At 32.1% G+C, this 18,157-nt stretch overlaps 1 protein-coding gene across 1 annotated transcript in view; it reads left to right on the forward strand.

Annotated features, from left to right (window-relative positions):
* The first annotated feature begins 5,296 nt into the window (after positions 1 to 5,296).
* LOC139500122 (uncharacterized) overlaps positions 5,297 to 18,157 on the forward strand; it is a 39,432-nt gene continuing 26,571 nt past the window's right edge. The window contains exons 1-4 of the mRNA XM_071288860.1: positions 5,297 to 5,320; positions 7,382 to 7,471; positions 9,101 to 9,198; positions 9,789 to 9,966. Coding sequence (XP_071144961.1) covers positions 5,297 to 5,320; positions 7,382 to 7,471; positions 9,101 to 9,198; positions 9,789 to 9,966 — 390 coding nt within the window. The remainder of the gene's footprint in view (positions 5,321 to 7,381; positions 7,472 to 9,100; positions 9,199 to 9,788; positions 9,967 to 18,157) is intronic.

The following is an 18,157-nucleotide window of genomic DNA, read 5'->3' on the forward strand; positions in this document are numbered from 1 at the left end:
CCCTAACTTGAGGCCCACAGTCCCTCCCCTTATATTTTTATGAATCACAAATTTCTAATATGTACTAGGAATATCAAAGTACTGAAGTACTGAACATCGGTTGACAATTACGCGCGTGGATAAATGACAGGAAATTCAACCTCACCGTAATAGCTTTTATATTATAGTGATACATAGCAGTATACACTAGTTTGTTGTTATATATTATAAGAATATAAAAGTTACATGTATATATGATTTTCATCTATTTGTATATCATTATATTCTACTATTCTAATAATAGTGCAATGCAAGTGCATGGTGGACACTCTTCTGTAAAAATTCGATTTTTCTAAAAGATTGGATATGACTAGGAATTCATATTTTCCCACAAAAAACAATCTTCCATGCAGAGTTACCGGTCCTTGCGGAATGGTTGCAAAACGGTATTTAGATGTTCTTCCGTATGCTTATCACAATTTTTCGGTACGCGGTGTGCATAGATATTATCAATGATTTTTACTCATATTTATATATATCTAATGACAATACATTTTCATATCATTAATTTATGTTCTAAACAAAAATATTTTTATCAGTATTTATTGAAGAGATGTATTTATAACGAGGGGCTCAGTGGCTTAATGGTCTATGTAGTTACTACTGTAATCATCATCCAGTCAACACTGAGGTTGTGAGTTCGAACCCCGCTCGTGTGAGTGCATTCGACTCCAATCTTAATTGACTAGGAATGTCAATTTTCCGATCGAAAGTCGGTGGTTTTCTCCCGGCACTTCGGCTTCCTCCACCAATAAAAACTGGCCGCCAAGAAAAAGCCTAAATACGGTGCTTAAAAGTGGCCATTTGGTGGCGTTAAAACACAAAAAATCAAATCAATCATAACGATAAGGAATGTTATTTCGCACTCGTTAATATCCGCGTAGTTTACCATGTTTATAGATCGGTTACAAACCCAAAACGAAAGTTATGGAACGGAAATCTAGGCGATAGCAATACATTGGAATGCCCTCACGGTCATCGCGATTTAAAAAGGAAACGATACAAGACAATGTATTTTTTATATATATATATATTATATGTCATTTGTTCAGTATTTGCTTTGTTGTATAGGGAAACTTTTCTAGGTGGTTTTTTTTTTTTGCTCAATCAGAATGAGGAGGAATGGACGACGCTATCTGTATATGGAGATTGACAAGATGTAGATAAACAGATTAATAAGATAAATGTAAACAAAGCTACCGGCTTTGATGGTGCATCGGTCAAAATTTTAAAAGTAGCCAAACCAGTAATTGTGAAACCTATAACTAAACTTATTAATATGTCAATAAGAAATTCAGAGTTTCCTGAAGATCTAAAGGAAGCAGAGCTTTGACTAGTTCCTACGGCGTCCCAGAAAGAAAAAAAATAGCCTTGCCAGACGTCATAACTATTTGGACTAAGCTTTGACATAAAAAAAAAATATAGTCAGCTAGAGGCAGGAAACCTCAAACCTGTTAGCATACTACCGGTGGTGTCAAAGTTCTTCGAAAGGACCATATATAAACCAGCAACTTATAGAATATTTTAGTAAGATTTTCCATCCTTCTTTGTCAGCTTTCAGACCTTGCTATGGCTGTAATACAGCACTTCTAAAAGTCATTGTCGACTGGAAAAAAGCAGTCGACAAAAAATTATATGTTGCAGCTGTGCTTATGGACCTTCCGAAGGCCTTTGACTGCGTACCCCATAACTTACTGTTGAAGTTGAAGGCATATGGCCTGTCAAATGAGGCACTTGATCTTATCGGCAATTATTTGTCGAACAGAAAACAATGTGTTAAAGTGGGTGCATATTTTAGCACCTGGCAAATTATTTATAAAGGTGTACTGCAGGGCTCAATCTTTTCAATATTTTCAAGAACTCTCTCTGTATAGGAGATTGGCATGTAGACTTGTACCCACATTCAGCTTCAGACTCGATTTGACATTGAAGATATACGACTCAAAGTTTTCAAATTGCAATACTTTTTTTTAATTATTCAATGGAATTTAATTCATCAAGTTAGAATTTTATTTGTTGTTAATACATTTTTTTGTATACCAAAAGTTGGATTAAGTTATTCGACAACCCAACGGTACTTTTCATATATTTTTTAATAATATCACACAAATAAACTTTTAGTTTCACAAAAAGTAAAGTTGAAAGATGTCCATTGAATATTAAAAAAAGTTATTGAAGTTAGAATAAGTCCGTTCAGGTCTTTTCATTTCTCCGACTGTTCGGGTCCAACTTTGCTTACCCTTCCGGAGCACCTGAGATCACTCCTAGTTTTTGGTGGGGTTCGTGTTGTTTATTCTTTTGTTTTCTAAGTTGTGTCGTGTGTACTATTGTTTTTCTGTTTGTCTTTTTTATTTTTAGCCATGGCGTTGTCAGTTTGTTTTAGATTTATGAGTTTGACTGTCCCTTTGGTATCTTTCGTCCCTCTTTTTTTGGCACAAAATATTTTATTTTATTTAAAACATTTAAATTTTTATGAAAATGGATATTTACATTTAATTATATTCTAACTTGATTAAATTCCATTGAATAATAAAAAAGGTTATTGCAATTTGAATAATTTGAGTCGTATATCCTCATGCATGTCTATTCAGGTCTTTCCAGGGTCACTTTCAGGTCTTTGGTTTAACCCCCGATAGAGGGCGTAGTAATCAGGTAATGATTAGAGTTCACCTTCTTTTCATTTTGAGCGTGAAAGGTAATACATGTGCCAAACACTACTCTCTTTACAAGGTTGTCTTAATAAGTGAATGCCAGTAAGGAATGGAATTCACTCAAGAAAATGCATATTTGAGCCTGATTGAAGTGAATTTGCCCTGAAAACCAGCCGAAAAGGTCAACTTCGATTTAAAAAAATTGTCAACGTGGGCATTTGAATTCAATGAACAGAAATTTTCAATAGAAGTGAACATAATTTAGTTATGGTCAGTTACACCAGCTTGATCAATTGATTTCCAAACAAAAAAAATCATGTTGAATGTTTTTGTAGGTACGGAAAGGGATTTTTTTTAAATCAACTGATCTTGGACAACTTGACCTCATTTTAAAGGCATTGTGAAGACATTTTCAAAAGTTTCACTTTTATCAATACACATAAAAACAACGAAGAAATAGCAAATTTTCAAAATGGTAATTTTTATACTATTCTGGAAAAACTGTTTCCTCTCTTCAAAAGATAATAAAATATATTTTTTTAATCATTTGGGTTATAGTTTCGTTTATATTGCTTCTTTTACATCTTGTCAGTTAATTTCCATCCTCCATATTAATTTTTTTGGTCAAAATAGAAGCATAAAGCATGAAAATGTCAACCACTCTCATGAAATTCTAGTCTAAAGTCACATAACATGACGATACCTTTATATATTAATTTTTTTCAGAGCATCAGTTGGTATATTAAAAATGTAAAGTAAAACTTTATAAACATTTGAATCTAAAGAAACAAAAAATAAATATGAATATTACTCTTTATATACAAATGTATATGTTTGTGTGCGTGTATAAAAAAGATGTGGTATGATTGCCAATGAGACAACTCTCCACAAGAGACCAAATATGACACAGAAATTAACAACTATAGGTCACCTTACGGCCTTCAACAATGAGAAAAGCCCATACCGCATAGCTATAAAAGGCCCAGAAATGACAAATGTAAAACAACTCAAACGAGAAAACTAACCGCCTAATTTATGTACAAAATTGAACGAAAAACAAATAACACATCAACAAACGACAACCAATGAATTACAGGCTCCTGATTTTGGACAGGCACATACATACAGAATGTGGCGGGGTTAAACATGTTAGTGGGTGCCCAATCCCCTGACCTGTGACAGTACAACATAAGAATGAACTATAAAAATCAGTTGTACCATGAGAGACGAGAAAAGTTTTGAAATATGTCACCTGTCTTTGTATAGTCATGATAGTTTTAGAATGTTCCCTTTTCATTAACATTCTATTTAATGAAATATTCTTATTCTTATATAGCATGTATTGTGAATGCTTATAAATAAAAATAAACAACAACCTTCTAACAATTATTCTACCGGACTAAAATACCCGTTGCACTGAAAAACAATGAAAATAATATAACATTATTTTTATTTGAGAAATTTCAAACAAAATAATTATGTCAGATCACTGTAAATACTTGTATGTATAAAAGTAAAGTAAATTCATATCTGTATATCAGTTACAATATTTATACAGTGAAATCTGTAAACCAATCTCATTCAGGACTGAAATTAAAAATGCATTGAATGTGAATAGCATTCGAAGTGAACTAGCTGCTGCTACTGCATGGATTCCTATTCTTTTAGTTGAACATGTTGAAAATACATATATTGATTGTTGTTAAACCACATTATTCAGTATCCTTACTATCTCGTGTGCAATGGCAAGTGGTTGAACTATCTTTAAATCGCAATAAACTGGCTGTGTAATGCAAAAAAAAAAAAAACTATCACCGCTAAACTAAACCAAAAATTGTCCATGCAAGGAAAATAACTCTGTATACACAAAAAGGGGGGTGATTTATAAAAATTGATTTTGATATGAACACAGCTATCTAGATTTATTTATTGGACCTTATTATTTAATTAATATATTATTAAACTTGATAAAAAAGTACATTTTATGGCTATTAACGTTCCCTTGTATTTTTTTGAAATGTATGTTATTAAACTTTCAAACCCTTGTTTGTACCTCAAATATTTCATCATATTCCCAAAAATTATAATATACAGAATCATGAATATTCATATAATATCTATCAAAAGCAATCAGAACCTTCTGAGACTTAACAAGTTAATAGAAGGCAGTAATCGGAGGTCACTCAAAGATTTTATTTTTACACACATCTGGGAACATATGGCCGTATTTTCACCTCTAAAACTATGTGTACAGACTTACCTGTGCTGTTTGGAAAGTTTTAAGGCCTATGCCGGTAAGAGCAGCTCTGTCGCGAACACAAAGAAAGATAACTCAAATATCTCATGGATGCTAGGCTTATAATAAGTACAGTAGAAGTGTATACAAAATGGCATCAATTTCACATGTCTGATTTATGGATTTCAAGATAAACGATGTTTTTTGTAAGAGTTCATTACAGTTTTCATCTTTTTGTTAATTACGATGTTGTCATGGAACTACGGTAAACGTTGCAAATTCATCCGCCCCCCCGCGGTGCTTGTATGATAAATTGATTAAAAATCAAAGGCCATCTGACTGAATTTCTATTTACAAATACTAATTAATTATGAGGATTGTTATGACCCATCAGGTAATCCGATTACTTGCAACAACAAATTTCAACACCTGTTGTGACCGTTGATTAGCGCAGGGTTGTAAACTTGTCATAAAAGAGGGAAGAAAGATACCAGATGGACAGTCGAACTCATAAATCGAAAATAAACTGACAACACCAAGGCTAAAAATGAAAAAAAAGGTAGAGACAAACAATAGTACACACGACACAACATAGAAAACTATAGAATAAGCAACACGAACCCCACCAAAAACTAGGGGGGATCTCATGTGCTCCTGAAGGGTAAACAGATCGTGCTCCACATGTTCCACCCATTGTGTTGCTTATGTAATAAAAAATCAGGTAAATAGTCTTAATTCGGTAGGTCACATTCATGAAAGGGAAGGGAATTGTAGTTACGACGTAAGGAACATATCCAAAATCATTTTTGAAATGGTCATTCCATAGCCGTCAACCAACTCTTGATGGTGTCCGTAAAATTTTTGAATTTTACACAATCTGTCCCCAGGTAAAATTATAGATTTTTAAAAATTGATCTGAAAAACTTCAAAATTGGTAACCAATAATTTTTGTGGTATATTTTGTGAAAATCAGGATTTTGACTTGTTTTACAATCCTGATATTGGGATTCGGGTTGAGGGATGAAAATCGGGATGATACAGCGAAAATTGGGATAGTTGGCAGGTATGATAGTTTCCACATCCCATGACAGAATCTTTCATAATAAGGGCTAAGATACAGTCAAATCATACAATACTGACTGCCAATCATGCCATTATATATAAAGTCCTTTAAAATCTGATGAAAACAAAGATGAAGCTAGTAACATACATCCTTGGTCCCTTGCTGTTACACAAAAAAGGTTGATTTTCATAGTGCCAAAGTGACTAATGGCCTTCAAAATCCTAGCTTAAACCCTGTTAAAGTATACAATAAACCATCAATGCTAACTTTCGGGAAGTTTGCTTCTCAAAATAAAAAGTTTTTAAAAGACTGTTATAAATCAATAGAATATAAATAAAAGAGCTATATAAATAAGCAGACAAAAACTGTGGTCTTGCATGCTTGTTTTCGAGATATTAACCATTGAAAATTGTTTGGCAGGATATAATTCTCTCTAAATTTTTTCATACATTTACATATATAACATAGATTAAAGCAGCAACCTTTTGATTTTCTGGGGGGGGGGGGCTATGGTTTTTTTTTTTCTGGACAATATTTTCTTCCGCGACAAGTAGAAAACAATTTTTTTCTTTCAATTTTAGCATTACATATAGTGGCAGCTGAGAGTGAAACAAACAATTTTTTTTTCTCAGAATCAAAAACAAATTATTTTTTTCTCCAAAAACTGGAAACAAACTTTTTTTTCCAAAAAAACCCACAGAATAGATGTTATAAAATTAATTTTTTTTTGGGGGGGGGGGGGGGCTAAGGAGGGTCAGTGAAAAAACTACATGTATTAACTGTTTTTGCCCATCCCATTTATGGGCATTATATTTTCTGGTCTGTGTGTGTTTGTTCGTCCATGCATCCATTCATCTGTCCTCGCCTCGGGTTAATGTTTTTGGCCAAGGTAGTGTTTGAAGAAGTTAGGAGTCCAATCAACTTGAAACTTGGTATACATGTTTCCTATGATATGATGTTTCTAAATTTTTTGCCAAATTAGAGTTTTTACCCCAACTTCACAGTCCACTAAACATAGAAAATGATAGTGCAAGCCAGGAGCATCTGTGTACTATGGACACATTCTTGTTTGTTAATGAAATTTAAATACTCCAAACATCTGCATACAGGCATAATCTGTTTAATCTTAACCATAAGATTAAAGATGCATTCGCTTTCAAAGTCTTCTGTATTGGCTGTTTCTGAATTCAATGGAATACCAAATGAAAAATAAACAACGTGATTTGGTTGAGTTTCTATTATTAAGGATGAATTTTAGTAAAAAATAATGTTTTGGTGTAGGCGTTGGAAAATATTACCCATAATGCATTAGATCCTGAAACAACAGTGACAGAAATTTTTTAATGCTAAAAAATAAATAGAAAAGATATTGATATAAAACTATTTTTTCAGAAAATTGTGAAGGCATTGAATTTAACAGAGAGTATTGTACATGATACAGAATCAAAGATGAACGATTTAAAAAATCAGTTACCACAAGAAGTAAGTTGTTATTATCAGTATATCAAGAGGTTTAAACCTATTATACATTGTCAGCTTCTGACAGTAGAATTCAGTCTGACTAATGTGTTGACTTCATTCTTCTGTCTTCATGACATTGCCAGAACTAAGTTTTTCTTGCTATATGACCATAGTAGCAAAATATGTCTCTTTTTTTACAAGTTGCATTTTAGCTCACTTTTCTGAAGGAACTGTGGCATGACTTGGCGTCCATCGCCATGTCATCTTCATCAGTCTGATGTAAACTACTTCAAACATCTTCTCTGCAACAACTGAACCAATTCCAACAAAACTTAAGCTGAATAATCCTTAAAGTTATCTAGAATAAAGTTTTTGTTTTATTAACTGTTTTGTAAAAAAACATGGCTACCATTGCTAAAAATAGAACACAGGGGTAAAATGCAGTTTTTGGCTTATATCTCCAAAACCAAAGCATTTAGAGCAAATCTGACGTGGGGTGAAAGTTTTCATTAGATGAAGTTCTATCAGCCCTGTAATTTTCAGTTCAATCTGATAACCCATTGTTGGGTTGCTGCCACTAAGTTGGTAATGAAATTTTGCAGTTTTTAACAGGATTTTTGTGACAAAAATGTCCGTTATTGATTTGGGGATGGTCGGGCGACCGGGCGGCACCAAATGTTGTCTGTGCATTTTCTCATGAACCGTGCATTTAAAGCTTTTAAAATTTTAATATGTTGTTACTGACAACAAAATGAAGGTCAAGTTCAAGAATGACAATTTTGACTTTTACCGTTAAGGAGTTGTGGTTCTTGAAAGATTGAAAAATGGCGTTTCCAGTCGTGTCAGTGCATTTACGCATGAACTGTTCAACCAAAGCTTCCCAAATTTTAATATGTTGTTACTGATGAAAAAATGGAGGTCAAGTTCAAGAATGACGATTTTGACTTTTACCGTTCAGGAGTTATGGTTCTTGAAAGATTGAAAAATGGTGTTTCCAGTCGTGTCCGTGCATTTACGCATGAACTGTTCAACCAAATAAAATTGAGAATGGAAATGGGGAATGTGTCAAAGAGACAACAACCTGACCAAATAAAAAACAACAGCAGAGGGTCACCAACAAGCTTTTCAAATTTTAATATGTTGTTACTCAGATGACAAAATGGAGGTCAAGTTCAATAATGTCGATTTTAACTTTTACCGTTCAGGAGTTATGGTTCTTGAAAGATAAAAAAATGATGTTTCCATTCATGTTGTTGCATTTACTCATGAATCATTCAACCTAAGCTCTTTCAAATTTTAATATGTTGATACTGATGATAAAATGCAGGTCAAATTTGATATTGACGATTTTCACTTTCACTGTTCATCAGTTATGGTTCTTGTGATATTGCCAGGAGACAAATAAATGTTAATAAATCCGGTTTGCTGTCGTTGTGACAGCCTCTTGTTAGTTATTATCTTGAAAGTTATTAATGATAAACAATGAACTGCATAGTGTGAACAACAAAAATGTTCAGCAAGGTGAGATCTTCAAAAAAGTTCATATGACCAAAATTGACCCCTTAAGGAGTTAGTGCCCTCTAAGGACAATTTTACACAATTTGTTTATCATGTTTTCTAACTTTAAAAAATCTTCTTCTCTGAAACTAGGTACATGTAGAGGAATATTTGGAGGAGGAGAGAGAAGAAAAAATGCAATCAACTGATTTTGGAGCATTCATGTGCAGTATCAATGAATTAGAAGAACTGTAGGTTTATTATAAGTTAACAAATGTTTTGTTTGATATTACGGTATAATATTGAAAATAAATAGGGAAACTGTTTAAAGGTAATCGATAAACAAGCAAATTTAAATTTAAAAATTGTCTTCATGAATTAACACACTGGAAAAGTGGTATTTTAAAAACTAAATAATAATTTGGTTCCAGAAGAAAATAAATACTTTAATAAGACCATGTCAAATCCAATTCTTGTTTGGGAGTCCCTGCTTGTTGAAAAAAGTTGTAAAAAAATAAAATCTTTAAACCTGCATCCAATGCGAGTCCAAAGTGTCCTGAACTTTTATTTCAAAATTTTTAATTCAGTTGCTGAACTTTTATTTCAAAATTTTTAATTCAGTTGTGCATTTGACACAAGTCTAGAGCTACATTTTAACAAAAAAAATTAAATATGTCTTCAAGAGTGATTATTATATTATTTTTTTTTATGTAATTTTCTGAGCCAAAATGTTACTGCAGAACATGTTTTCGGAAATGTTTAGGATAGTCGGTCAATCTTTTTTTCCCAGAAATGTTTTAATGTCATTATGACTTACAATGTATATTGTTTTCTTATTCAGGTTAGAAGAGGAGGAACAAGAGATGTCTAAGGAAAGACGATTGTTGGAGGGGAGGGTCCATGAAATACAAACAAAACTTGTGAAGGAAATGGAAAGATCAAAACAAATGATGAAATTGAAAAATGATTATGAACAAGCTATTAAAGAATTAGAAGAAAAACTTGGGAAAGAACAACAGGTATACTTCTTATTCTATATCCTTACTAGTGAAAGATCATTGTATGTGGTACTCATGTTGTACAAATAAATAAATAACCTACAACACCTATGTAACTGTTGAAATTATAAAATCTATAATGGTGTTTTGTGTTTTGCTGCATGTGCTTGTTTTTAGCACGGAGAGTCCATAATTAGGCTATTTGGAAGTTTCCATCTTACAAAGGTATAGTGTTTAAAAATTAAGGCTGTCAACGAGTACTTGAGTACTGGCGTAAATTGCTCGGGAGCATGAAGTATCGATTACCAAAATGATACTTGACTTAAACCCATTTCCTGTTAGAATGTTCTTAAGTTTAGACAAACTATATTTCTATTGAGAGCACCTGACCCGGGACATTATATATTATTAAAAATTAAAAATAAAAAGATTACTATTCTAATGTTTCCGATTAACTGTCATTTTGAATTCCTTAAAAGGTATATGTAGGATAAATGAACAAGAGCACTTTCCAAAGGCTGACACTTTTAGCTAATCTAAGTCACCCCCACCCCCACACACAATTCTGTACCGTCAGATCTTGTCTTTTTATCATCAGGACTGATGGTTACCTAACAAATTTGAGAAATCAGTACCTTGGAAGTTGACAAGATTACATTTTTAAATAAGACCAAATTCATTGCACAATGTATCGACCCTAAAAAAATGATTAATGTCATCTGTAAGTTCTAATTATCATCCCTTTGCTGATCATTAAATGTGTTTTTCTAAGGTTTCCAAAAATTGATACTGTTGTTTTATAGTTTCCAAATACTGTTGTTTGAGTAATAATTTTTTATTAAGTTAATAAATTACTTGGCCAGTTAACATAATTAGTACGCATAGTAAATGAGCTAAAATTAATCAATTATGGTAAAAAAATAATTTGACTTTTATCTAGTCCTAGGTATTAACCTAGTACTGCAGGACATTGGTATAGTGATGACCTGTATAACTTTACTCTACTGATGGTCGTCGATATATTGATAACTTCCGGTAGTTTCATTCAGTGCTGGTCGTCGCTATATTGACTTTCTAAATAAGGTAAAGGTTTTGAGTTCTAGCCAATCAAATCACGCAGATATTCTTATTTTTTGTCAATATTACGTCAGAAGAAGGATTTCCCCGTAGAGAGATGTTTTTATTGGTTGCTTCCAGCATTCCATTTTAAAATTATTTTGATGACAAATTTGACCCCGTAGTTTGTTTACTTTCAAGTTTGAAACAATGGAAGTCGTCAAAGTAGACCCTGAAAATCATGATTTTGTTGGAAGAAATAATTCTAAACGATGATTGTAATAAAGGTTTTTTTATGTTTTGATGAGGATGATCTTGAAAATGATGAAAAAATAACAACGTTTGAGGACACGTGGAAACCTGGATACATGTGGTATCGCTTTTGATGCTAAAGTAAAAACTCTGCTGTTGGACAAAATCCAGTGATGATAGATTTCTTTAGTTTAATTATTGATTAAAATTTCATAAATAAATTAGTTGAAGAAACAAACCAATACACTATAAACTTTTTTTTCCTCGGATAGGACAATACATTGAAACCACACTCTTGGTTTAAATTTAAATTACCAGGGTTGACATGAAGTGGTGTTTCACGAAATAAGGAAAATATAATATTAAAACAGCTATTTCACTTTTAAGGTGGCACGCGGCTCTAAATTGATTTTTTTATTTTATATAGGATATCACTATATTTTTCTATAAATGAACTTTATCTTATACTTATTACAAAAATAAAATAAAAAAATGGGGTCACTGTTCATTTACGCTCACAATCTGCCTTCGAAAGAAGCATACATTTTTGTAAAGGTACCTTTTTTCTGTTGAACTAATAGGAGAAATAGAGGTAATATCGAAATAAAAAAAGAACTTAATTACAGAAATTGCTCAAATTTTACAATAGTTTAGTTTTTTAAGTACAGCTTAATTGAAAATAATAATAAAAAATAATTCACCGATGAGTTAAAAATATTTCCATTTTAATGCCGAAAAATGGCATTATTGTACCAAAGGGAGATAATTTGGAGCGTTTTCAATGATATCTACATTTTAAAATTCATCTGGGGCAAACACGAATTATTTTTTTAGAATTATTTTTGTCAACTACTAAAGGTAATGAATAAAATTTGTAATGAAAAATAAATGTTTACTTTTTTCTGAAATTTTTATACCCTCGAGCCTCCTTAACACTTTAACTACTGAATTTATTTTTTTCGCGGGATTTCCTGGCCGAAAATTTATTTGCACGAGCCATTTGCCTGACTGGGATTTATTTGACATGTGCTTCAGCAAAAACGACCTCATAGTTCTGGTCATTGAAAACTCAGGAACCGTAGCGAGTTGTGCGGTCAAATTTTGATAAAATGTAGATAAATATCATAGGTTGAGCGTCCGTAACCTTTTCATAGAGTGAGAAGCAGTTTACCTTAAAAACGCGTGTCGAAAACGTAGATTGATTGAGTCAGAAGATAATTTTTGTCATTGCCTACCGTATATCACTTTCACTTCCCCACGGCAACATTTCTTAAGCACACGTGTGTTTCAAAATTCTATTTCTATGAGGTACTGAATTATTTTCTTTCAAAACCTGTTTTCTTGGCAATAATACTTCTAAATCGAGACTGTCGTTTACGTAGATTTTGGCTGCCATTTGTTTACGGTTTCGAAAGAAGAAAGATAACTCGGGCTCGATAACGGACAATAACTCTTCCAGACGAGGTGTATAATACCCCCAGCGTTGATGTGCGATTACTGAACTAATTAAAAATAATTGTTAACTGCAATAATAATCGACATGGGACTTCATTACTTTATGACTTAACCCCAGTAATGCCTTAATTCTTCCACATGTGAATGAGATAAAGCTTTCCAATAAATAAAAGTAAATGAACCCTAAAAATGATTTTTTTTTAAAGTTCTAAATCCATGAAATTTCCGATAAATTTGATTTGGGTCATGGAGGTTGTATAATATAAAAAAATATTTAAGCATAAATAAATGTACTACAAATAAGCAAATATTCAGCTGTATCTCAAGATAAAGAGCCTAGTGATTTGATTTTTTTTTGAAAATTGTTGAAATTAAATTTGAACTATGTAGTCCAAATTTAGGATGCATAAAATTGACAAATACATCAACTGATGTTTGTTAAAGCAGCACAAATAAATACCAAAAGCTGGCAATTAATATTTTATAAATTTATTTTCATCATAGTTAAATTTATTAATCACATGCAGTAGAGGTAAAGAAGATAATATATGCAGACAACTACTGGGTACTGTTTTATTTAAACTCATGATATGTACACACAGATGCAAGTCGTTGAAAACTATTGCCAAAAAGGGATTAAAATACATCATGTACATGTTTTACTGCAAAATGCAGTTTTAAAATTCATTGATGGAAAGCTACACCAGGGAGCTGCATGATATAGTTTGTAATAACATTTCGAAGCTATGAAATTTGTTTTAGTTTATAATTCTGCATACTCATTGAATAGGAGGATTCATATCATAAATTTTGATTTTAAAATTTAGTGAGGACAATTGAAACTATTTTTTTTAATTTTCTGTTTATATTGTTGGGTTATTTAATGGAATCACAGTTTGTCAAAAAGTGAATAAAAATTACTTGAGTGAGGTTGTTATACTATAACCATTGTTACCAGTCTATTAATTAATCTTTTACATCCAGCAGCAAGTGTTACCAGTGGGAAAGGGGAGATAATCTAAAAATTTTGAGGTGGCGCTGTAACCAGCGTGTAAACAAAAACATAGCCTGTGCTTCAGACAATAAATTTATTAAAACAACAAAACATCCATCAGTATTTGAGGTTAATTTTTCATTAGAATAGATTTTGTCACACGACTGCCAAAATAGGTATTAAAATAAGTGCTGCGTTACTGAAATATATGATAAATCAAAAGACGTCCTCTGTAGATTTCCAAAAAACCGCGGGTAATCCCCCTGTTTGCTAGGAACTGACACAAATGCATCCTAAAGCTTTTCATTGGTCGAGATATAAATAAATGTGACCCAGAAACATAGGGGCACATGACTATGTATAGGATTCCCCGTCACTCTGAGTCTTGTTTACGTAATAAATACTTCAACCGGAGGTCAAAATTCAACACTTTTCTAACGTTTTTGGAGTTATTTCGGCGCAAAATTAAGCAAATTATGTCATATTTAAGTTTTTAACCACGAAACTAATTGAGACAATGAAGGGTGATGATGTTTCCAGGATTTTAAATATATTTTACTTAAAAATGATGATGGGTTGAAGGCTTTACACCGTCATTTGTTGATGTTTTTCATGTTGCTCAGACTGCTCAAACTCCTCGCAGTATTACATTTTCTGTAGTTATTTAATTATGCTGCAGTGTGTAACAGATGTATGTAGTACATTGAAACTAGGTTAATCTATGAACGAATTTGTCCATATAAATGACTTCAGTTGTCTGGAAGAACCCCCCTTTTTTCCCCCAACTTTTCAAAAATTTCAGCTGAAGGGGTAAGTCAAAAGTTATTGTCTGGATAAAAATCCTACGCATGTGCAAAGTGTAAGCACTCAGTTAATCTTTGTTTTAAGCCATTTTTTGTAGGGTAATGGTTGGTCATTCTTTGATTCAGTAAATATTAATCTGAAATCAACTTGTCAATTAAAAAAAGTACCAATCAACAAATATTAATCTGATGCATCTATAATTTTCACTTGATTTTAAGTATTGGTTCTTGTTGTTTATATAAAAAAAAACTAAGCAAGTTGGAAGTTGACACTCGCACATGTTTATAACTTGATGTCTGTCCTGTCCTTATCATGCATATCAAGCAACATGGTGTACACTAACCATTCATGTTTGAGTGTGTCTGGGCCGTGGGGCATGTTTAACTCTTGAGAACTTGAGATTAACATTCAATAGGAATGCACAATGCCTAGTACATCCAATTCTTAATACATGTCAGAGCTATATGACCATTTAAAGCATTAACAAAATGCTGTATCACTTCTAAGGTCTACTTTGAAATTTGCATATGAAAGTCTCACTCTGATTTTGGGGATCCTGTTTTGTTGCATTGATATTAATGCTTGACCCACATTTTTATTTTACACCAATCTACAAGAAAACAAAGCTTGGACACAGGATCTATAGTCTAATCAGAATCATACCATTCCTATATCTGTGTGCTGGTTTTTATGCAATATAATACTTTTTCACACATTTTTCTCCATTCTTAAAAAGCACACAATTGCAATAATTTGCAAAATCATGTGATAACATATAGGAAAAGAGCACCAGGACATCTCATTCCTAATACTACACAAGGAGCAGGATCTACTTACTCTTCCAGAACACCTGATATCAATTGTATGTTGTGGGTTCAAGTTGCTCAGTTTTCTTTTTTCTAATTTGAATATTAGTTTAGACTTTTCATCAAAAAAGTATGAAAAAAAGAGAGACTACTGAAAATGATTTATTTAGGTGCAGGGGTTACCACACTTCAGAAAAACAGTGAAAAGTCGTCATGATAGGCCATTTGAGAGACCTCAAGGATACCTCACTATGTCTAGGAGAACTGAACGATTTTAAAACCTTTCTATTTCAGTCCTTCACACCTATAATCAATCATTAAAGACCATCAAGTTTACTTTTTATATCTTTGATTTTTTTTATGTCTCAAATACTACAGTACATACATGTATATGCCTGATATCAGTGACGGATCCAGAACTTTTTCTAGGGGGCTGCTGACTGACTTAAGAGGGGCCCGCCATAGTGATTCCCTATTTAATCAACCACAAAAGGGACCCCTATGAATATGCTAGCTTTGCATCTATGAATCTCAGGTTTTTCAATGACAATAAGTTTTATTGTATTGCAACAGCATTATTGTCTCATGTACATTTACCCCACGTTATCAATATAAAATGGTTGAGTGTTTCACATTGTATATTTAGAAATATAAAAATGTTTAGAAATAAACGTTTATTAAATGATAAATAAATAGTCATAAAAATAATGTTAAAATGAAACATACGTATAAAATATTTTAAATAATGAGTATTATTGTTAAAAAGTCCAAGTTAAAAGTAGAATCAAGTCAAATAGTCCTCTGTCCCATACATGTAAATCCTCAAAATAGAAATCCTGCTCTTCTTATTCCTATTTTTATCTGAAAATATATAATATATGCAGATGATATTATCAAATGAAAATAATTTCGAACTTTTCTACAGTTGTTATATGAAATTATAATATATTTTAATTGTCTACAAATGTCTATGTGGTCCAAGAATGAGAAGGTTCACATTTAAATTGGAATTGAATGCTTTTTATTTGAATTTTACTAATGGAAAACTAATCAGATGTGAATAATTGCCAATGAGACAACTATCCCAAAATACTCATTTGGAGTGGATATATAGGCATTTTTTTGCTACATGAAAGCCTTTAAACATGAGAAAATCTCATAATGTATATACTATGATTGTTTTCAGATGTGTGTTATCATCATTTCATTTAAATTGAAATCTTTCTTATTTTAACAAAAATAAAGAAATTATTTTAGACTTTTGATGTAAATAATTTATATATTTTTACTGACTTTATATTATATGTCAAAGAAGGAGGTGGGGGATGTTGCAGGGGTCCTGATCCCAAAATCCCGTGCTAAAAACATGATCTTCTGAGGTCCCAACTTTTAAAAAAAAAATCACGAAAGAAAATCCTGAGCTTAAAAACACCCAATCCAAACGTCCGAAAAAGTCCTGCCCTCCATCAAGAAAAGTTAATAATCATATACAGCAACACAAATTTTCTATTTATTTATTCATTTACTTCAATATCTTAAATCCATCAACATAATAACATATCAATCTTTTTAATAGGTATATTAAATAATGTTTAAATAAAGTATTACTTAATATGCAACATTAAATTATCTTACATGTATCTGTTATTTAAAAGGTAACTTTTCATTCAATCATTCATATCTTAAATTCTTCATACCAGTAATAGATATTAAATGTATCCACCACCAATAAAACCTGGCCACAACACCTAGCCAATACTGAATGTGGCAATAAAATTCAACAATAAATCACATAATTTGGTTTTTTTTTGCATGGAAGGAGGGACAGAATTTATACTGTCCTACTGGTTAATATTTCATATACCTGAAATCTTTAAAAGATATTTTACATAGATATAGGAAGATGTGGTGTTATTGCCAATGAGACAACTCTCCATCCAAATAACAAATTATAAAAGTAAACCAATATAGGTCAATGTACGGCCTTCAACACGGAGCCTTGGCTCACACCGAACAACAAGCTAAAAAGGGCCCTAAAATTACTACTGTAAAACCATTCAAATGGGAAATGCCTATATGCACTATTCAGCAAAAATAATAGTTCTGTTGTTCAGATAAACAAGGGTCTGGATGGGGTGTTTTCCATTACTTTATCATTTATTCTTTACGCTCATTTGTCTCTATTTTTTTTATACTTTTTGTCCATCATTTCTCTTTTCTCAATATATAAATTAGCACATCAATAGTTCAAATAATATTATGACGTCTGGCTAGGATGTTTTATAATTTTTTTCTGGGATGCGTAGGAAGGCGTCCTAGATAAAAAAATAAAATAGCCTTGTCAGACGTCATAATTATTTTGACTAGCATGTCATTTGCTCTATTCCTTATTACAGTCAATTTTCTCTATTCTTTGTTCCTTTAGTCATAGTTCTCCAATTTTTTTTATACTTTTAGCCATAGTTCCCAGTGGCGGATCCAGGGATAGGGTTCCGGGATTGGAATCTCCTCTTTTTATGGACAATCAATGCATTTGAAAGGGGACATTTAGTTGGAACCCCCTTTATCCTGGGTAGGGAACCCCTTTTCAAAATGGCTGTATCCACCCCTGGTTCCCTATTTTGTGAACCCTCACCCTGTACTATCTGTAAGAAATGATGGATAGAGGTTTAGGATAAAATTAAACTATACTTATGTAGTTGTTATATTTTTCCTATAATTTTATTTTGTTTGTTTTTGTTTTTGTCACACACTTTTTGGGTTCAAAATAATAAAAATCATTTAATTAACCTTTATACTATTCGAGACAACCAAACAAATCAGCACAAATGCTTAACACAACCGT

This window comes from Mytilus edulis, chromosome 13, assembly GCF_963676685.1.
Source record: "Mytilus edulis chromosome 13, xbMytEdul2.2, whole genome shotgun sequence".
Lineage (NCBI taxonomy): Eukaryota > Metazoa > Mollusca > Bivalvia > Mytilida > Mytilidae > Mytilus > Mytilus edulis.